Here is a 21,494-nt window from a genome sequence, read left to right on the forward strand (position 1 = left end):
TTTATACAGTAAATAGCCATTTGCTGCTTTGTTAACACTCTGAATTTCAAATTTAGCATCTTTAATTCAAACATCACTCGCAAGCTCTTTCGTGAGCTTTTAACCACATCTCACAGCCGTCATCTGCAAACAGAGTACATTGAGGGCTAAGTTCAGTTGTCACATAGAACCACACAAACACACACACACACACATATTAATATATATCTACACACATAAATGTTTTATGATTTAAGGGCTCTACTTGCTGACAACTGAACCAACTCAATAACAATCGAGGAAAACTGTGTTCACTGATGAAGGCTCCGATTTGTCGTTGAAAGCTCTGGGAAAGCAAGTAAGTGAACCTTGAGTTAAGATTTTATTAATTGTAGTTTATTTCTTAACTGCCCTCCTTCACAGGAGCATAAAGGTCCACGGGAAAAAAACCCCATAAATTTAGGGTAATTTCTTTTTGGTGTAATTCAAAAAGCCAGAAGAATCAACTTTGATTCACGTCCTCAAACAATCCCGCTCATATAATAATCTGTTACTAAATGTTTGCCTCGTTATAAAAGACAGACCTCGTCGAACAAATCATAGATCATCACATCAGAAGTGAAGAATTAATGTGTCAAAATGACACGCTTTTTAAACACTTTCATCAACAGTGTAGGTGCCATGAATAACTTAAGCTACTGTGAGACTATAACGTCTCCGTTTATCCTCTACTTGTGTTTTCATGTCCATATCATTCCCTATGACGTCTCTACGTTCCTTAAAACAGGATGATGTGTTCAAACACTCAAAGGATTGAGCAGAGCGAGCGATGCTCGGCTTCTGTAGAACAAATGCCAACTTGTGTACAGGGCCTGTGTGTGTGTGTGAGTGTGTGTGTGTGTGTGTGTGCGACTCCCTCGGTCCCTGGCTGTTCATGCAGCATGAAAATGAGTGGGACGGAGGAATGAATGGACACTGAAAATAAGGACAGTCTTTGTCTGACCACAAAGACAGAAGGTAATCTCCACCAACACCATTATTAATCTCTAGCAACACGGGCAAACAACAGACGTGGTGCTAATTGTTACGGTACGTTTGTCACCTATCCACACAGCTGGAGATGTACTCGTAGCGACAGTACCTGAACTATCTGTAACTTATTCAGTCTCTCTGTCAAACTCTCAAACCAGAGTTTGGTGGTTTTTGGAACAGTGGAATAAGTTATTTTTTGTTTGAATGAAGTGCGCTTTACGACGCTCAGCAACATAACATTACTGTGGTCTGACTGGAGTCTGGTGGCTTAGAGGAGAGCATGTTAATTGTATGTTTTGTACATGAATAAATGATAATAAACCTCAAAATTCCTGTTGATTTTTACGGATTATATATTATTAACTTCAACATAACATAGCGCAGGAAACGGGGCAAAAACCGGCATGTCCAACCGGGTGTCGTGTTTCCACCACTGCTGAACAGAGCCAAGAAACATCCAAGACGACTGCGGATTTGTTTGTCCCAGGAAGGAATGCCGATTGTGACCTTTTCCACTGACTGCAAACGCCAGATGTTAATGTGCGTTACTGGGGTTTCTTTTGTCCAGTGAGAAAGAGGCTTGAGATGAATTAAACTGTATTGTATAAACTGCAGATGTGACAGTGAACAGCCACATGTATCTCTCTCATCGTGCAGCTGTGTACTCACACTGCATCACCTTCACCTCCTTCCCCAGAGGCATCCACAGCCCCCTGGTGGGCGCGTTCGCCAGGAAGCTCCTGGCTGCTTCATTTCCTGGTTCGGCGGGGATACAGTCCTCTGGTTTGTCCTCGTGCTCCTGCAACAGCAACTGTCACTTTCTGAGCATTGTCTTTCGAACAAAGAATAACAACTGTACGTGTCCAAGTCCGACACGATCCCGTTTATTTAAAACGTGCTTTTGTCGTGCAGTAAACGTGACGTTACCTTTATGAGTCCCGGGGGAGGTTTCTCATAGCTGCGCCAAAGAAAGATAACACAGTCGTTATTATATGGTTCTTACGTACCTACAGAAGTAACGTAGAAGCTAACACACGCAAACCTAGCGTTTAACTGCTCAAATATTAATTAGTTTAGAATAAGAGTAAAATACTTGCAGTAACTAGAGTTGCATGCATCATTCAGGTATAACTTTTTAACCCGTTTCAGCAGAAACTCTCTCGGTAATATTACTCACAACGTCTCGACGTGTTTCAGCTGTTGGACTTCTTGGTTGAGTTTTTTCGTGTGTGTTTTGAGTTTCTCTAAATCCTGTTTGGAGGACTTGTGCCTCTTGTGGTCTCGGCGCTCCTCCTTCTCTCGTCTTCGCTTTTTGTCCGACATTTGGCCCCGATGTTGACAAACCGTGGGCCGCGGAAAATCATTCACTTACAGATAATAATGCTGCATGCAAGGTTCATTTAAGGTGGAAAAGAAAACAGCCAACGTGCTATAGGAAGCAGCTAACTAGCAGACATCTCTCTGGCGCTGCAGTACTTCCTGTGCATCCCGGATTGGTTAGTTAAAGTCCAGCGCCACCTGCAGGACGCAGGCGGTAACACGTGGAGTGCTGCCGGATTGATTGCTGACTGTTCATGGTTCAGTGTCTCCACAAATACGACAAAAGCACATACTTAGTTCCTGTAACCATATAATTACGCTAAGCACTAAATTCACCTTTCTATTATCTTTAACATCTTTAACAAACGTAACTTTACTCAACCAGTGAATGTGCAGTTTTGAGGTACTTTACATTTTCAGCAACTTCATCCTTCTATTGTACTACCTTTTAGAGGCAAATGTTGTACTTTTTACTCAGATTCAGATTAATAACAGTAAATATAATTAGCAAATAGACTATGGTGTATTTTATAGATAACAATGAGACTTTATTGATCCATTGGTGAAAGTCTCAAGCTACCTGGCGCTAAATAAAATGACAATAAGAGCCACCTTTACCAGCTGCAACATTAAAGTGCATCAGTAATTATTCAGTAATACATTATTCTGAAATAGGCCATTCTTCATAACTTTTACAGCAGTATGTTTTGGTGCTAATACTTTTACTGAAGTAACATTTTGTAAACATGACTTTTATTGTGGTATTGTTAAGTAAAATATCTGAGGATTTATTCCATCTCTCCATTCATGCACCGTTTTTTACATGTAAATATATTTGTTCTATTTTATTGGACTACGAATATATTTTTAATTTCAAATCTTTGGCACAAACGTTTTCTGTATGTGTCAAGTTTATCTTAAGTGTAAAGAATGCAGCTGGATTAATGTCATATTTTACATTTATATTTGACATGGACATAACATCTGCAAGATTGAAGTTGCAGTATAAGACATTTTCAAGCACTCATTTCAGAGATTAATATCAAACAGAACAGTTTCGCAAACAGAAAAGGTTTTATTTCAGAGAATCACGGTGTTGGAGGAATACAAATGTGAGGTATTTCTGGATTCAAACATACTGAACATTGAACAGCTAATGAAAACAGGTATCCAGGCAGTACAAAACGCAGTAAATGTATTCAAAATTCTTGCTCTTAACAAAAAGATAAAACGACCTTAACCTTTCAAAAACATATGGCCAAAGAAAATGTGAAAAGAAAATGCACAGCCTCGACAATATTGATTGTTAAAAAGTACTTTCTGTTCAGGTTTTAGGCAGATGTGCCCATTCAATGTAAACAGCAAATGGTAAGTCTCACTCCCATATCAAATGAATGTACACAGACACATCGCAACACCTGGAAAGAGAGGTGTAAAAGTAAATCAATAAATTCAAATACAAAAGTTTTGACATCAATTAATACGAGTACGAAAACGTTGTATATATTCGTATCATATACATGTATACTTGTAACTTTAAAGGATGTTAGAAGGCATGTAAACCAGCTTGTCGCGCCACAAACGCCACCGCAGAACACAGTTGGGTTTGCTGCGATGTTTCAGCCATTTGATAAACACTGAATAATTCCTCAATCCTTCCACTTAAAAGGGAGCGGAAGTATTACAAGAGGCGTGTGCTAAATTAGACAAAGAAGCATTTGTCTCCAACTGGCTCAGCAGCAGAGGCAGTAACCCTGATTAACAGCTGAAATAGCCAGCCCAGCGCTCCCAGTTGCTGCATTCAGGATACCAGGAGTGCCATTCCAAACAGCCCAGCAATAGCTGTGTTGGTGGGCAGGCTGCGACCCTTCCCACACCGGCTCAGAAACCAAAGTTCCTCCTGAGCCTTTGGTGTTAACACGTTACAAATGTGGGTCTAACCCCTTGTTTGTAAGAGTTTACATAAAGACAAGGAGGACACTCAAAGCGAGGAAAGAAAATCTTTCAAGCCCCCCTTCTTGCTGCTCTGGTGGTGCTCTCGCATTAGTATCTTGCTGAGACGCTGGACGACCCAGTTTTTAGGCTTAGAGGGAGTCTTGGAGGAAGATGGGGCCGACCCTGACGTGTTAGAGGAGGTGGAGGACCTGGAGAGAGAGAGAGAGAGAGAGAGAGAGTTGGGAAGCGAGGAGAGAGAAACGGAAAAAGGGGGAGGGATGAAGAGTTAGGATAGGGAAATTTAAGATTTTGTTGCTTGGCAGGAAATGTTAAAAGTGCGCCGTCAACAAGTATATGATCTGGCAAGCATGGATACGCAATCATTCGAATGCCAACGGGCCTGACACATCATCCTCTCGGATGTCTGTGACACCAAGTTTAGTTGAGAGAGGTTATATGTTGAATTCTAGCTCAGGGGATATCAATACCAGACACCTTAAAATAACTTACCTAGGAGTATGAGCAGGTGTCTTGTCTTTGCCAGGAGTCTTGGGGGTTGTCATGTTGGCTCTGTGGGTTGACTGCGGGGTCTTGTGTTTAACAGCGCTCCCTGGTGTGCTGCGGGTCCTGGCGAGGGTAGCTATGAACTCCCTGTTCATTCCTTTGTGTCTGGACGTCTTGCTGCAAGTGTGGCAGGTGGCCATCTGGGATAAGGAGAGGAGCGGAACATATTCATTAACATTGCGTGGCCCCGCATCTATATTCCCCTCGTACATAACGAGGTTTTGAGGTGAAGGCATTCAAGGTATCCCCCATGGGAATATTTAGCAACAAAAAACAAACTAAATCAGAAAGTTTTCTAAAAGCCAGAGTTGTCTGACTTTCTCAGGGGCACACAGGAGTTTGTTGTGACTCAGTCTTGATCGATTGCAGTGACAGAATGCCTCCCGGGACACAGAGAGCAGGACTAGCAGCGGTTGTGGCAGGAACGGGGGGGGGGCTGTAATGAGAAGTGCTCCGATGCCCTGTGTGACACATCTACAGCTGAGGAAGAGCTGACAATGGAGTCCAGGATGCAAATTCATGAGAGGAGATGAGGCTCCTCCCGTTGGCCCTTCCTAACATCCCCTTCAATGTTTGTACAATGTTAAAATAACTGGATTAGTTAAAGCGGGATGGGAAACATTGACTTAGCCTATGAGAGGGCAAGGTGGGGCTGTTGCCATGCACGTTTCACCCATTCAGGGTACGGGTGCTATAAACACCGTCACACAACTCTTTCAGTTAATCTCTATGAACCTTTTCGGGGGGGGGGGGGTTACTTTCGTCAGTCGAGTTTACACTTTACTGCGCCTTACATGATGAATTATAAGCAACTTCCTGACACAGATTACACAAGAACCTATATTAGGCAACGAGCACAAGACACTTCTGAGAGTGACGAGACGCAGCTGCCGCTTCATGAGATCCAAATGATTCAAGACAACAATTAGCATCCCAGACTCCTGACCACTGTGTCCCAATAAAAAGGTATAGTTCATGCGAGTAGACTGGGATTAGCTAATGTGCAATCCTTCACGAGGTTATTAACAGACATTATTTTGCAACCCCCAAACAGATAAAGAAAAAGAACCTCACTCGCATCCAGAACATTTGAACCATGCTCTTATTCAATTGCTGTCCAGTATTCACAACTAAGACGCCACTAGAAGATCAAGTGACGACAACAAATTGGAGACAATCACATCATCTCAGAGATGAGTGCAAGACAAGCTGCACAGAAGATAAACCAACTCTACAGTACAAAATAAAAGTCTTCTGAGTTTAGAAAATGCCGTACAAAGTGTGAAGTGCTGTTTAGTGTAATTTGAGGATTGCTTCGACAGCCCTCCCAATCATCAGTAACTTAAATCCCACTAATTACACCAGCCACCCAGAGTGGCACAAGGGGGAAACGGGTCAGAACAGACCACCAGTGCAGAGGTCAGCAAGTCTGAGCCAAGCTGTCGACAGTCCAGAATGCTGATGAGGCGGAAAACTCACCGACACGAAGGCGGCCATTTCAGATTCTGACAGGTGTCTGTTGGTGTTGAAGAGTTGGGTTTCGGTGCACCGGGGAGTACAGAGTTCCTCTTTCTTTCTTTCTACGAGAGCGCGTATGAAGTGTTCACTACACGAGCCTGCATGTCCAGCTTTATACAGACCGAGCCCAGCAACTGACCCACCCGTCTCTGCACAGGGGTGTGGCTGAAAGGAGGAGCCACCACTGCACTCTGCTGCTGCTTCGTCAGTGGCTGGCCTCATCTAGACACACCGCTGTTTGCAAACTGATTAAACCGCGCGGAATGAAAAGTCAGACCTCCACCAAGCATCTCCAAACACAGGCGGTATGGTAGACAGGAATCCAGAGAGATTTTTTAATTTTCTATGTAGAATATGTCATGATTTTGTTTCTGTGTCCAAAAATCAATGGGACCGAATTCAAGAAGGATACGTCATATTATTTACATAGAGAAATCATCACACACACAGGCCAGTGTGCAGATTTGATTTTCTACACCGCCTATCTAAGAACTGAGTGCCTAATATACATTTCAGCAAAGAACATTAACATTGCAAAGGCATGCTAGAGGATGTCATACTGGCACCACTCTCTGGATCCATAGAGGTGTTTCAGAGAAACAGACCCATAGAGAGTCGAGTGGCACTCCACCGGAGGATCTTGGTTCACGTGTATACGAGTAAATATCTATCCTGCTGTACTGTCCTCAAGCCCAACATTGAATCTCTAAGGATTCCAACACTTTAGCATTAATACGACACAATTAAAAAAAAGAAGTTACGTTTGAAAACAACGAGGTTTAGAAGATATCAAATGTTGTATCGTAAAATCGCTGCAAGAGGATTTTCTTGCTGCATTGAAATGAATGGAAACTAGTGATTCCCTTAAAGCAAATTGTAAACAATAGTATGATTTGGGAATCAACGTGGAACATAATGTAGATAACAGGCTCAAATGCACAACTTATCCTTTAGGACTGTAAAGTCAGTGATCGGGGGTTGTGGACATTTAGGTGACGGTGTAGATTGTACTGGTTTGAACTCAGACTATCCAATGATCGCTAAGGATAAAAAACATGCCACAGACAACGGGAGTGTGTGGCTCATCGTGGAGTGGATCAAACACAGACAGACTGCAGAAGGAGGATTATGACTAGAATGACCTGCTGCTGTTCATCCCAATGGTTGATCCTCTTTGTCATCAAGTTAGCGCTAGCGGCCCCACTATCATCACTAATAAGACAGGCTCTAAGAAAGGAGACGTGTGTGTGTGCATAACAGCCCAGTGGAGAGACTGATCAGACCCAGCAATATAAAGGAGTCAACAACGATAATTCACAATAACCTGAAATTAAATCCCACCCATCAGGTGTACACATCTAATTTGAGCTAATCCTTTGACGTGTATGCACTCTGAGAGACACACATGGGCCGGTGCTGCAGGGAGATTTGTTTTTCTTGTCTGTTGATCCTGGGAGCAGACGCAGTGGCCCGTCAAGCATATGGCAAAAGAGACAAGTTGGAGCTTCTGGGTAGGAAGATGATAAACGACCATCTATGCACAGCTGGGGGAATATTAAGGACAGATGGTTTGATGCAGATAGTTGAATTTCTGTTGTGGAAAAAATAAAGGTTCATCATATGGTCAGAAGACTACGAGATTAAAATGAAACCCACCATACAGGAAACAAGTGAATAGTAATCTAATATTGTGCTGTTTATCCCGCAACCCATGAAAAAAGACAATCATATAGACCTCACTAACAGCCCACTTAGATTAGTATTAAGAGAGAATAAACCTGCTAATTCTTATGCTGTCTGTGCAGTGAAGGGTTTGAAGGCAGACAGTGCCTGCCGACAAATCACCAGCAAGACTTTAATCTATGAGCTTTGACCTGAGACATGCATTCTGTGTAAGTGTATATGAAAGTACGGTGTTTGAGCAAAAGAGTGCAAGAAAACAACTCTCTTTGAGGTTGTGCAGCTTCGTGTCATGCAGCTGGCGCTGTGCCCAGTTGACCACATGTAACACAATAAGAAGACGGGAGTCATGAGCTAAACACCTCTGAGCTTCTCTTGTCTGAACCTAATCAACACAGAAATCACTGCCTCTGCTATCCTGGACCTGCTGGGTCTTTGGTGTCAAACCCTCAAGTGTCTTTATTTCTGCCACCATACGACACGCACGATTACTCATACATGCAACATTGGTTCTGAGAATTAGAAGAAGAAATTGCATGTGAAACCCACATACGCAGACACACAAACACATACAGACCCACATAAATCAATTCTTCTTTCTATTAATAGCCCCCTGCTCCATAAATACCTCCCTTCCTGCCTTTCGCTCTCTGCTGCGAGAGGTCGGCCCGGGTTGATTTATTTGACCTCGGCAGACCGACGCCACCCAAGAGGGGAGAGATGAGCGGAGTAACAGTAAGGGAGAGACAGAACCAGGCGCCAGTAAGTATCTTTGAATAGAATAAAAGCATGCAAACGTTTAAAACTGTGGAATGTTAATTGCTTGCAGTTTTTGGAACGCCACTGGTGTGCGACACTCATTTGAGAACACATCAATAGAACACAATAAAGTGGAAAGCAGAAGAGCAAGTGGGGGATCAATACGAGGACGGCTGTGATGTTGCAGGCAGCCACTTAGTCACCCGGTCTGGAGGCAGGCTGCCCGGTACGCACACAGAGGCCCCCGGTCTGAATGCAGAGCTTCTACACATGGAAAAAAAAACATGTCATATCTGTTTCTCTCTTTGTTTCTGTCTCTGCTGGTGATAAAGGTCTCAGGTTTACCGCAAAACAAACCGGAGCAAAGGCTGGAGGACAGATATCAACATTGTAAATGATGATTTATATCGCATAGTGGCACCACGGTGGCTACATCCACTTATTTTATACATTCCGTGGTTTATCCTCTTGTCAGCAGGAGTGGCCCCACAATCATCAGCTGGCCCACACTGAAGCACTGATCGGACCGGTTCTAAGAAAACAAACCAAATCACTTACTCGGTGAAGGTGTGTGTGCGCATGTTCACGTAAAAGCACAGTCGAGAGAACATAGACTATATATCAGAAGAGGACGTGGTCACATTTGTTTGTTGACGGCCGTTTTGTAGCTTCAATTTGGCATTTTGTCCGTCGATATCTTGCTTTTTTTGTAACCAGAAGTGACACAAGCTGAATACAAACTTACACCTAACTTTCATGAACTAAAAACAGACGGGCAAAGTTAATAAATCAGGTGAGAAGTAGAGTCATTTTCTCATAGACTTCTATACAATCGGACTCCTTTTTGCAACCAGTCACCGCCCCCTGCTGGCCATTAGAAATAATGCAAGTTTAACGCACTTCTGCATTGGCTTCATTTTTCAGACCCGGAGGCTGCCGCCTGGAAGACAGACTCAACAACATCAACGAAGTGACACTGCCTACTCCACAATGATGATGATGGTTTGGCTGCTGTAGAGTCACAAGTCATGATAACCTGAAATGGAATCCTAACCATCACGTGCCATCTAATTTAGGCCGTTGCTAAATCTTTGACATGCAGTGTATGAACTTGGGGGGGACACATGAGCAGGTGCCACAGAGAGATGTGATTTCTGTTCTTTCAAGTAGGATTCATCCAGTTAACTAGATCACATAAAAGAATGTTGACTGAACATCTGGAAGGCAATGAATCAGCAAAATCACACTGTGAAAAAAACGCTTCATACGGTTCGTTCAGATATAACATGAAACATATCCTAAGAAATGTTATTATCTGTGGAAGCTCTCTCCAGGGCATGCTGTCACGGTTTGGTTTAAATCTAGAAATGTGCCGTGCTTAAAAGGCCTCCTGTATTTGAATGTACGATGCTTCGAAATGCAAAATGAAATGTTTCCACTGACGAAATCTTCATATTCAATGTTTATTACGAGCACAGAGACCAAAGAGTCTTTGACATTACTAGGTACAAAACACATAATTGATAAATGTCTGTTTCTGTGGGTGATATAAGCTGGAACTAAAATATAAGGTGAGAAATACAAACAGAGTATTACATCGTGAGAATAGAAGAATATATAAAACAGAACATGTGCCTTTATAAGTCTGACAATAATCATGAATCACCATAAATATCATGGTCTTATATCATACACACAGTGTTATGCTCCTGGCCCCTGGGTGGACCAGCTGTACTTCTCTGAGGCAGAGTTCTGGGGTTTAAGGATAAAAAAAACCTACAACTTAGAGACAGCTGTAGATTTGGGGCTCCTCTGTGGCCATTATACTTTAAAAGCTAACTGATGGCACATGTGTGGCTTTATGACAGATGTGCGATGAACGCCATTAATGTGCACGCCTGCCGTCACAATCGGTTGCAGGAGAGATATACTGCTAATGCCGGTGAGTGAGGATCCAAAAACCCAGCCATGACACCCGTGCCAACTTACAATTGATCCTTCAGAGGGGATTGCCAAAGTTCCAGAATAGGATTTGAATAGCGGTGAGGAAACAGAGCTAATTGACAGATGACATGTTGTTATAGAGCAGCAGCAAGTTCTCTGGGGGGGGTTCTATATCCTGTGACATGCTGGGCTACAAACACGCTGACAGCGGAGAACCAACCTGCATGCATTCTGAATGTGTGTGTGTTGCACTATACAAACCCGGCAGACATTGTTTCCACTTCTGTGTTTGTATCTAAAAAAGTTCAAGGCCACTGTAGCTGTTGCAGAGTCTCTCCTGGCCTTTCTCTTCCCCAAACACGTCCTCCCTCTTGTCATCCTGTCGCTCCCTGTCCAACCCCGAGGTGTCGAAAACCCGCGGCGGAGCTTTATCTGTTCGCTGAGAGCAAACAGCACCAAGACATCTCTGTCTCCTGTTTCCTGTCATCCTCCTTAAGAGGCACATTCTCCAACACCATTACTCCAGTAAAGACAAACAGGACAGAGGGATGTAAGAAGACCTGGCCAAGAATGGAAGGAGGAGAGAAGACAGGTTGAGGCGTGCAAGAAGAAGAAAAACAAACAGAAGATTGGGGGATGAGAACGGGCTAGTGAGGTCAAGAAGAAGTGGTGACATAAATTATAACGAGAGGCTGGACCCACGTCAGAAAGAGAGGGCGCTTCTGGGAAAGGGGAAAGATAATTTCAACCACTTAAGTTCTGTTTTTTTCTTTCATGCCGGATTCATCGGTTAGTCTGAAAGCAAGTGTTGTTTTCAGAGTACAACAACAGCATCGTGACTTTCAGTAAACGTGCATATCCATCTGTCAGCTATTGTTCTGGTGAGCTGCCAGGCAAAATCATTTTTCGAAAAAAAGTGACTACTTTTGTTTCTTGTAACAAACAACTCGTCTGGGAGGAAGAACAGAAGAACGGAGGAGGAGGAGGAGGAGAACGCGCTGTCCTTTCTCTCCATTTAGGGTCTCTGCTTCCCTGGTGGGGCTACACTCCAACTTATTTCCATATCTATATAATACAACCTGCCCGGCGTGAATAAACATGCCTGATTTATAACAGCTGTAAGAACACAGAGCTGAGGAAAGCATATCATGTGCTGGCATCCACCCAGATGGCAACACGCAGATTCATCCTAAAGGGAAACGACCGTGATTTACACCCCGGTGTTCAAATACTGCACACCACCCTCCATGTGTACGAGTGTGAATATCTACTGGTTATGTGTATGCTTATATTCTTTGGTTTTGTTTTCATTATTAATATCAACACATATATTAACTGTATGTTTTTGTACAGTAAGCATATCGTTTGGAAGACCAAATATTTCACTAACAAAAGCCAGAAAATTCTATTTGGCCTAAAACTCTTAGACTAATCAACACATGAGATAAAAAAAAAAAAAAAAAAAACTGTCATAAAATAAATGAGCTCTTCCAGAGCTCATCCAGAGCACGATCCCAGAATAGTTTTGAAGTCTGGAAGAAGAACGCAAGCAAACATGGACGTCTGCGAACACTCACACCGTGTTCTGTATAGACGTCCGCCTCGGTCTGAGCAATACGTTTATACGACAGCATGTTTGGATTGTTTCTCCCATAAATCCTCCACTTCTGACTGCGGGTGTTACCGGACTAACGGTGAGAAGAGCGGAACATCGTGTATACAGCACATAACGACGAACTCTGGCACACACGAACATAAAACAAATGAAGGACTCTGTGGTCGCTGTGGCACATTATCTGCCAAGAGCAGCATCTTGTGAGAAACTGGCTCATGAGAAAAATACTTCTTCTATTACATCAGATTTGATTTCTGTTATCCTAACTACCACACGCTTCTATCTCTGCAGAGGAGGCGAGCGGATGCTAATCTCATTATATTCGGGCTCTCGGGGTTGATGTGCTCTGTTCATTCCTCCTCTTATCTCACCGCTCCACCACGCTGCATTTCTAAGGTTATCGCGTCGCTATCGTCCCTCAGCCGAGGCACATGCTGCCGTACTTGTTGCCCCCAGTATATGACTGAAAACAGAGGGTAAAAATACTTTGCAGGAGCTGCTCGGGGGTGTATTGGTTTATAAGGAAGTCAGGATAATGAGCGAGCATCGACATTCTCCAATCGTGACTAAAACACTGTTGACAAATGAGAGAGAGGAGAGGTGCACAGTCCCGTAAGAGTGTCTGTAAGAGAGGGCTACGAGGTACAACACACAACATAGCTCTGTTATGTGTGTGATGAGCCACACGGGCTTACGTTTATGGATTTAAAGTCCGGGATGGGGTTGGATTGGGGGTGTTTTCTGAAAGTCTACGTGAAATGACTCCGCACAACTATACAGTAGATATGATTATTAATAACAATTCAGGGATGATAACATTTCCGATGTTAGCAGATTTCACAATTAAATCATGATTCACAAAAGCCATGTTGGTGCCGCTTTGATGCCGTTTCAGATGCAGTGGAATATTGCTCCCATTGGTAGATTCTTATCTTTTTATGTAATAATATTTTTGGTAAATGACTTTTTCGGTTTCCCTCTCCTGTGTTATTCTCCTCCGCTTCTCTCACGGCTACATTTCATTGCTGCTCCCTCTCTTGTCTTCCTCTCTGCCCTCGGAGTCAACTGATATGTAGCGAAGAGTGTGTTCAGAGGGCCTTGCGGTGAACAACTGCATATTAAATCAACCTGACCAGATTTTAATGAGGCGAAAGCATTTCCACGAGAGCTGCTCTTCGTTGGGGCTGAGGTCAGACCACCAGAGGGGCTCTCCAGTGGTCCTCTCCCATCGCTGCTCTCTGATGCAGGAGAAACTGACCCTGATGCCACGAGCTCCAACACCGGTTTTATCAGAGTGGGAAGGTAAAATAAATAAATAAGCGTTGTTGCATTCTGTGTACGCCTGGGAGGGCAAAAAGGACAACTATAACAGTTATGGGGTGTGTGTGTAAGGGAACAGGGTGAGTGTTAGTTCTCTTACAGTTAAGCTTAATGGAGCCACTGCAAAGGCCATAAGGAAACTGATAGTTCTGTGCAATGAATACAAATGACTTCATAAATCTAAATGGCAACAAAGGCTGGAGGCAATACATAAAGAGACCATGCAGGGGCTTGTGATGCTATAATAAATAATGATGCGATACATCTTTGACCAACCCTGGGATGTTATTTTGTGTCTCCTCCATAGGTCAGAGGTCAACACTAGCTACAGAATAAGTCAAAGACTACTCGACGGGCTGAAGGTAGCTGACAAATATGTCTTTACGACCAGTAAAGCACAACTGATACATCAGAGGAACAATGTTATCACCCAACGGAGGCTTATCACAGAAACACCAGAATTACCAACCAAATATGTAAAAAATATAATAAAATAGAGATTATCCACTAAAAATGTTTGGTGTAAATTAGTTTTCCAGCAGGTATTATTGCTAAAAACTAATATCAGCGTCTAGCAGGCTGCCCCTTCCCTTAGTTCAGCACCACTGAAGTTGAGGAACACATTTCAGGCACATGCCCCTGGTGTTTTTCTGCAATGACAATACGCTGCAGTGCAGCACAATACACAACCATGGTCTGTGGGGTTGTAGTGTTTTGTCTTCTCACCAGCACGGAGGAGGACTTTTGGAAGCGTTGCAGCAGGTTCTTCTGCACCAGACTGAGCCTTTTCCCCATGGCCTTCCTGCGCAGGACGCTCTGCACCCGTGCTGGTGGACGCCGCTTGGGCCGCAGCCGCATCCGGTGGTTGTCAGGCTTCAGCCACTGATAGCAGCACGGACACACCAAGGTGCTCCGCAGCAGCCTGGAGCACATCCGCTTCGCTGGTGCTGAGAAGAGGAGAGAAAAAGGCTAAATGGCAAAGAAATGGCAAAACTACCTATTGGTGAGGTTCTGGCTGACATGGACCCGTGTTGGGTTGTGAGTGTTTGGTCCCACCAGGCAGTCTGCTACAGACAGCTGGCTCACTCAGTACATCTGGCCGTTTATCAACCTTGGCAAGTCTGTGACAAGGCCCGACTTACTACTGCGTTCAGCTCTGGTGAAATATGCAGAAATGAAAATTGTGCTTAAAAAGTAAGGTTGGTGAAGGATGTGCAGGTGTCTGAACTTACCATTAGTCCTCGCAGGCCACTGCCTATAGGGGAGAAGAAGAAGAGACCAGTTCAGACATTTTGAAGAAATACTTAAAACAGAAAAGAGTCAAATTCATCAGTAACTGAGTTTTGTGTTAAAAAAACATTAGTACAAGATGATTATGAAGTAATACTTTAATAATTACAGTCTCTCTGAAATAGATCACATTGTTGGACATGCATATTCATTTATTTCAAAATGCGCTTCTAATGTATAAAAAAAATTAAAAACAGTTGGCGAAAGAAACTGGCAGTTAACAACTATGTTAAAATACATGAAAATAAACACATTACAAGATGGAAACACCAAAAGAGTCCGTCACAGGCAGACCTTTCCATTATGCATATCGGAAAACATGCAACTAATGGGTCTCTCCCAAACAATATAGGGCAAATTTCCACACTCTGTCAATGCCCCCCCCACAATACAGGGCTACCTTTGTGACTGCTAGGACAGCTCTAACTTTGGAATGCTCACAATGAGATATTTGTACAAACATCTGCACTAAGCCACTGCTAAGTCCCACTAAAATTAGCCCCGGGCTTAAATCAATGAAGGGAAATTTACTGTCCAGAGAGAGGCGGCAACGGGGCTGGCTGTTTATGGAGAGGAGGAAAGGGGCGTTGGGGGGGTGGGGGGGGGGTCGGCTCTAATCTGGAATGGACCCGCTGGCAGTTTGTTGACACTCTCCACTTGCACCACCCCATATGTGAGATGGTGCATTCTATTGCTGGATGACGCTAGCTGCAGCACAGGGTGGAAAGAGATTTATAACATATCTGCCATCAGTCATCCTCCAGTCTGAGCCACTGTCCCTTGACCCCCCCCCCCCCAAATTTTATAATCAGTGGCTGGATTAAACTGTCAGATTATATAAAGTCCTGTCAGAAAATACTGGAAGTGAAGAGAAGTTGTTTGAGGCCACCGTGGTGGTTTGTGTCTCTGTAGAGCACTGATTTACAGGCCTTGAACACTTCAAATGTTAGCTGGTCTAAAAGTCTTCTTTAGAAAGTTAGCAGGTTTTGAATACATTACTGTTACTTATAATAACATTACTGATAATCAATGACTATTAGGGTGCACTTGACACCACATAAAACGATATATTCGTCATTGTTTTGCAAATTCTCAGACAAGGCTATGAACAGACTCGAGTGTAGAGAAGCTGGGTTTTTGTTTCCCCACATTCTCTGTTCCCGCTGCCCCCCCGATGAGCCAACTCTCAGAAGCTGCACACCGCACAAACCTCTTCCACCGCACTAATCCTATTATCATACCTGTCATGCATCTCCTTTTAAGTGCACACTTAGCTGTGGTGATGAACACTGAAGCTACCGGCCCTCCACGTGAACGGCTGACAACTGGGAGACGCAATCGAGAGATTCCTAAAAGATGCAAAGGCTTGGAGGGCAAATGGGGGGGGGGCTGTGTTGGCTTCGATGTAGTAATGTAATTAAAGACAGAAGAGCTGGCGGAGGCAAAGAGCATGATGAACATTGTATTGCCACCATCAGGGACAACAGTGCAACTGCTGGCATATTCTGAAAACCCTTCACTGATGCTTGTAACGCATAGATATTTAGACCCAGAAGGCGGGCTCAGTTACTTCAAAAGAGTATGAGGCTGAAATCTCTCATCTCAAGGAACGTCTCCAACTCCACGAGGAGGAGATGGAAGCCGCCCAGCGTCTGAGCAAGCAGGAGTATGACAACATGACAGCGAGATATGAGGCAGAAAAACAACACGTCTCTGACCCAAACAACCAGATGTTCAAAGTACCGATGAGCTGCAGGTTGAGTACCAGAGGAAGGTGGACCAGGTGGATGGGCAAATCCACCAGAAGTTTACAAAGACGCGGGCCAAGACACAGAACTGGGAGAAGCTGCAGACTGAATACAAGAAGAAGGTGAACCAGGTGGATGAGCAAATCCACCAGAGGGACATTGAAATCCTGGATCTCTGCAAGGAAAAGGAGGGTCTCTCTCAAACGCTTACAGAGACCATGAACCGGCTGAACAGCAAAGATACAGAACTCTTCCAGAGGGAGAAAGCCTGGCAGGTTAAATGATGACCATTCTTAAATTATGTCTCAAAAGGTGTTGAAAGTGGAACGGAAAAATGTGGTGAAAGATTTTGACAAATATCCAAAGGTCATGACTTTCCCCTTCAGGACGAATCTTAAAAACGTTGCTGATCCTCTGACATTTAATTCAGCACCAACATCAGGTCACAATTTGACTTTGTCCTTGGGAGCTAAATATTAGCATGCTTACACGCTAAACTGAGATGGTGTTGTGATGACATCATACATCGTGACACATAATTACGTTACAAGCACATACTAACTACAAATCTGATTATTTTGCACCAATGAATGAATGAATTAAATTAGAAAATACTCAGTCCTTTCTATTGTCACACAAGAGTACACAAAACCATGTGGTTAATTCATTTAGACTATTTCTAAATCGTTATTGAGATATGAGATGACGTGTATCGTGAGAAGATTTTGGCCATATCGCCCAGCCGTACCGCTACCACCCTACCCTGCTTTAATCTGCACACATTCAACACCATTGGATTATTACAGATATATATATATATATATATATATATATATATATATAAATATATCGGTATCAACGTAGATAATAGGCTGCTCTCTATGAAGAGAAAGACAATACAGTGCTTAATGCAAAGCAAGAGCACTCCAGGATATTTGAGTCCCTGTGACATTGTTTGTCCAGCAGACATCCTGCATATTTTGGGTATCGGAGCAGTGAGTCCGGCTCCAGTTACCAAACACACAACTATGATTATTAACTTACTGGAAAGCAGCCGGCAACAGGATCCACAATAAAGTGACGTCACACATAACTCGCACATACAACGTCACGTTCACTAAATACAATCCTAGACACACACAAATACATTCGACTGAAATAACGTGTGAAAGCCTATGATACATTTGATCTGAAACCAAAAAAGGAAAACATTTTTTAAAACCCAATTGTAACCCTGATGCAAACACACACACACACACACGGACGGACGCATTCAGTCATCGTCGGCCTGACAGAAGGTGAAGACGGTGGCAGAAGGCGGTAACACGATCTCCAACAAATACGTGTAGTAGTGTGTGTTTGAGAGTACAGACGGGCACCCACGACACACAAACACTCCAGTGACGCATGACCACAACCAGAGCCGGAGACAGAGAAGACACTGGAGACCCCCAGAGGAACACAGAGAGACAGTTGTGGTTCATTATCTAAAAAACATCAACGCACACTGACCACGTGTGTCAGCTAGTTTCACTTCCCCTCAGTTAACTGATCAACTGTGGCCAAGAACTCTATCTGAAAGGTTTATTCAGTCTTTTTGTTTTCCTGACATAGCATCCATATCACCACTCTGGCTGAAGATCAAATTTAGCATTCAATTATCTCATCACACTTCGGGGGAGCTTTGGCGACGGCTGCTGATGGTGTCTTCTCTGCCAGGCACTTTGGCATGAAACCAAGACCGGCCTTTCAGCCCGTGGTCCAAACATTCACACTCATGTCTTGCCTGAAGGACAGCTGGTTATAGTTTATAGTGGTCAAAATGTTCTCTATAGCCACGGCTAATCGTAGCCAGGGAATCTGGGGGAACAGATCGATGTGTTGAAGTAGCAGCGGGCTCACACACAAATAACCCTGACTTGGGGTTTCACCTTTAATACTTCTGTTTTTTGTTGCCGTTGGTGGTTCTGCCTACAGATTTCCTGGCCCAGGTGAAAGGGAAACCAAGACGGAGGATACAGGAACATGGCTGGAACCCAACTCAAACACGAGCCACAAGAGTCCACACACACACACACACACACACACACACACACACACACACACACACACACTTGCATTACTAACCATTTAAACTACGATAGGGCTCACAGACACACACAGAGACCCAAGGCGTAAGAAGATTTCTCTGGAAATTGCCTTTACTATCAACAAAATAAGGCACTGTGTGGGATAATAAATTCCTGCAAAAGCAACAAAACTAAGGCAACAAACTGTAAAAGATGATGCAAATTAGAAACTGGCATGACTGACTTTTGTGTTTTATTCTAATAGGGAATAAAAAAAGACTTGAGAAACACTTGGTCCTCTGTATGAGTCCCTTTGACAACCTTGCGACAGACACAAGAGAGTTAGGTGTACTTCACATACTGCCCGACTCACCCACTGATAAAAGGGACAGTCTCTGCTGGCAGCAGTGAAATTGAATTTATCCGTTTCAATAGCTCCCCATACACTGCACAATCTCATTCACTGCACCTGCACATGAGCAGCCACCGGACCCATCTAGCTCCTGTAGGAGGAATAGCCACTGGAGGCAACAAGAAGCACAAGTCACTGTTTAAATGAACAACACTCTCTTGCTTGTATAAAAGTAAGCCACAGACGCATCTTAATCAGAGATTTAGTTGTGCAAACACAATGATGAACCAAGCTGTGAATGTACATCAGTCACAGACACATCCTCACTGAGCGAATTCACAAAAAGAGTGACACGTAATCAAGCCTTGTGTGTGTTAAGATGAGCAAACAACTGTACATATTCAACTCTTTGAGTGGTTAAACGTTAAGAGAACAATCACAGCAGAGTCCCGCCCCCCTGCTGTGACTGAGTGATTGACAGGTCTTTTAATACACTATGCACGAGACATCGTCTGTTACAGACGCTTTCTGTTACTGTTAAGAGTCATTATTCGTTAGCACGCCAGTAAAACAAGCCTAGAATTCGGTTATGATCACAGGAAATGCAGATTTTTCATTTCTATGTCAAACTGGTACAATTTAATGTGTGAGTATTTCTGTGACACGTGTGTTTTGGTGGATGTCTCATCCACTGTATGTCACTCGGGGTGTTTTCTTGTATTTCAACACTAACTCTCATATCATCACAAACAAACTAATGTAAGAAAATAAAGATTATCAGTCGATAAACACGGTCGTTGTCATCATATTGGCAGGAAGTCAGCCGCTAACACCGGTCGAGCTCCTCCACCTAGCGCCCACGTGCTACTATTACAACAATAAGGAACCAAGAGGTGAAAGGGACATGCAGGAAGTATTTTAAACAAAAGTTGCTTACAGTAAGAACCGCGATAGCTCCGGACACGTGTCTTTATACAGCAGGGAGGCGTCTAACAGAAAGTTGGCGGATTTTTCTTTAAAAAAAGGCTTCATTTTAACGCTACTACTGCGACTCGTGGAACAAAAGACTGGAACTCCACTGAAACACCGAGTTAAGACTTCTTCTGAAAAAAGGTTACATTAAGGTTAAAAGCCCGCTGAACAGGTCTAAATCTTGTATTCTAGATAAAGCTATGGCTGGACTGTTGCTCCGCTTGACCCACGTTGGGTCGCATGATTCTGACGTTGCTCTCGCCGCGGTGCATTGTGGGAGCTTGAGTAAGTCAGAGAGGCACACTGCGGAGCGGATGGATTGTTCCCTATCTAACGGGTGTTTACCTCAGCGGATCCTTCTCCATAACTTTGTGGCTAGTCCTTAAAAATCGACTTCCCTTATGCTACTGACTGGATTACCAGACTGCAGAGGCAGTTTCTCTCACCGGTGCTTTATTATATTATTAAAATGTTGCTTGACTTTGTTAAACAATCTGTTCCTAATGACTTCATATAATTGTTTTCTGTTTCTTTTTTAAGTAGGGCTTTTTCAAAATACGTGGTCCTGGTGGGCCCACTCAAAAGTACCCAATTTCGCTTATACAGTTTTAATAGATACAACTATTTATATAGTTCATATTTACATGGGCTCTAATTTAAAGTACACACACTATCAGGGTCATTTTGACGGAGACTGCAGACAGATTGCCTCTTTTGTTCTGTCTATTTTCTTTTTACTCAACATGTATCATTATTCGATTAATAATTCATTGTTAATTTATTTATTTTTAGTCTGTCATGTGATAATTTATTAAACAGTGATGTTAGGCCTATCTACAGCCAAAGTTAAAGCTATTTAACCCCCACTAACTCGTGACTGCATTTCTGAGATATCATTTACCGCTACCTATCTCTATTGAACAGATATCCATTGATGTCATCATTTCTTACATCGTATTGGACAGTAAGAATTACCAATGTTAGACGACAGTGGGCTATATTGACATCAGTATTGCTGTAGGCTATCCTGCGCACTTACAAACCAGGTTTCTTGAGTCCAACAACACATATTATGCCATCCGACTCGGGGTATCTCTTTAGTCAATAAAACTCCTGCAGGATCTAGTGAAAGTATATTGTAGCGGGTCTAAACGGGAATTCTGCTGGAAGGGGAAAAAAAACGACATATTATATATGTTGAAGCAGCAGCAGCAGCAGCAGCAGCAGGGAGGGAGAGCCTGTGCGCATCGATGGGTACACTGGGGTGCGGATATCAAATGAAGCAACCCGGTCAGCCACACGCCCGGTGAAACAGAGATGTAAGATGACAAAGCATAAGTTCCAGAGAGGTTTTGTTCCACACAAGAAGGGATTTAATTCAGCACTGACGACAATAC

At 43.3% G+C, this 21,494-nt stretch overlaps 2 protein-coding genes across 3 annotated transcripts in view; both read right to left on the reverse strand.

Moving 5' to 3' along the window:
* rp9 (RP9 pre-mRNA splicing factor) overlaps positions 1-2,487 on the reverse strand; it is a 13,099-nt gene extending 10,612 nt beyond the window's left edge. The window contains exons 1-3 of the mRNA XM_031854360.1: positions 2,189-2,487; positions 1,939-1,969; positions 1,681-1,810 (exon numbers count right to left, since the gene is read on the reverse strand). Coding sequence (XP_031710220.1) covers positions 1,681-1,810; positions 1,939-1,969; positions 2,189-2,334 — 307 coding nt within the window. The 5' untranslated portion in view covers positions 2,335-2,487. The remainder of the gene's footprint in view (positions 1-1,680; positions 1,811-1,938; positions 1,970-2,188) is intronic.
* Positions 2,488-3,395: 908 nt separating this feature from the next.
* Positions 3,396-20,322, reverse strand: rmp24 (ribonuclease MRP subunit p24). Of its 2 annotated transcripts, XM_031854285.1 has the most exons (5): positions 20,063-20,322; positions 14,899-14,921; positions 14,393-14,613; positions 4,777-4,970; positions 3,396-4,475 (listed from the first exon to the last, which is right to left on the reverse strand). In XM_031854285.1, the coding sequence occupies exons 1-5, from the start codon at positions 20,155-20,157 to the stop codon at positions 4,313-4,315; spliced, it is 696 nt and encodes a 231-aa protein (XP_031710145.1). In that variant the 5' UTR covers positions 20,158-20,322; the 3' UTR covers positions 3,396-4,312. The 2 variants fall into 2 exon arrangements, with proteins under 2 accessions (XP_031710145.1, XP_031710147.1); XM_031854287.1 differs by lacking the exons at positions 14,393-14,613; positions 14,899-14,921; positions 20,063-20,322 and adding an exon at positions 6,310-9,609.
* Positions 20,323-21,494: the final 1,172 nt, after the last annotated feature.

This window comes from Anarrhichthys ocellatus, unplaced genomic scaffold (genome assembly GCF_004355925.1).
Source record: "Anarrhichthys ocellatus isolate YVR2014 unplaced genomic scaffold, GSC_Weel_1.0 scaffold14, whole genome shotgun sequence".
NCBI classification, from domain to species: domain Eukaryota; kingdom Metazoa; phylum Chordata; class Actinopteri; order Perciformes; family Anarhichadidae; genus Anarrhichthys; species Anarrhichthys ocellatus.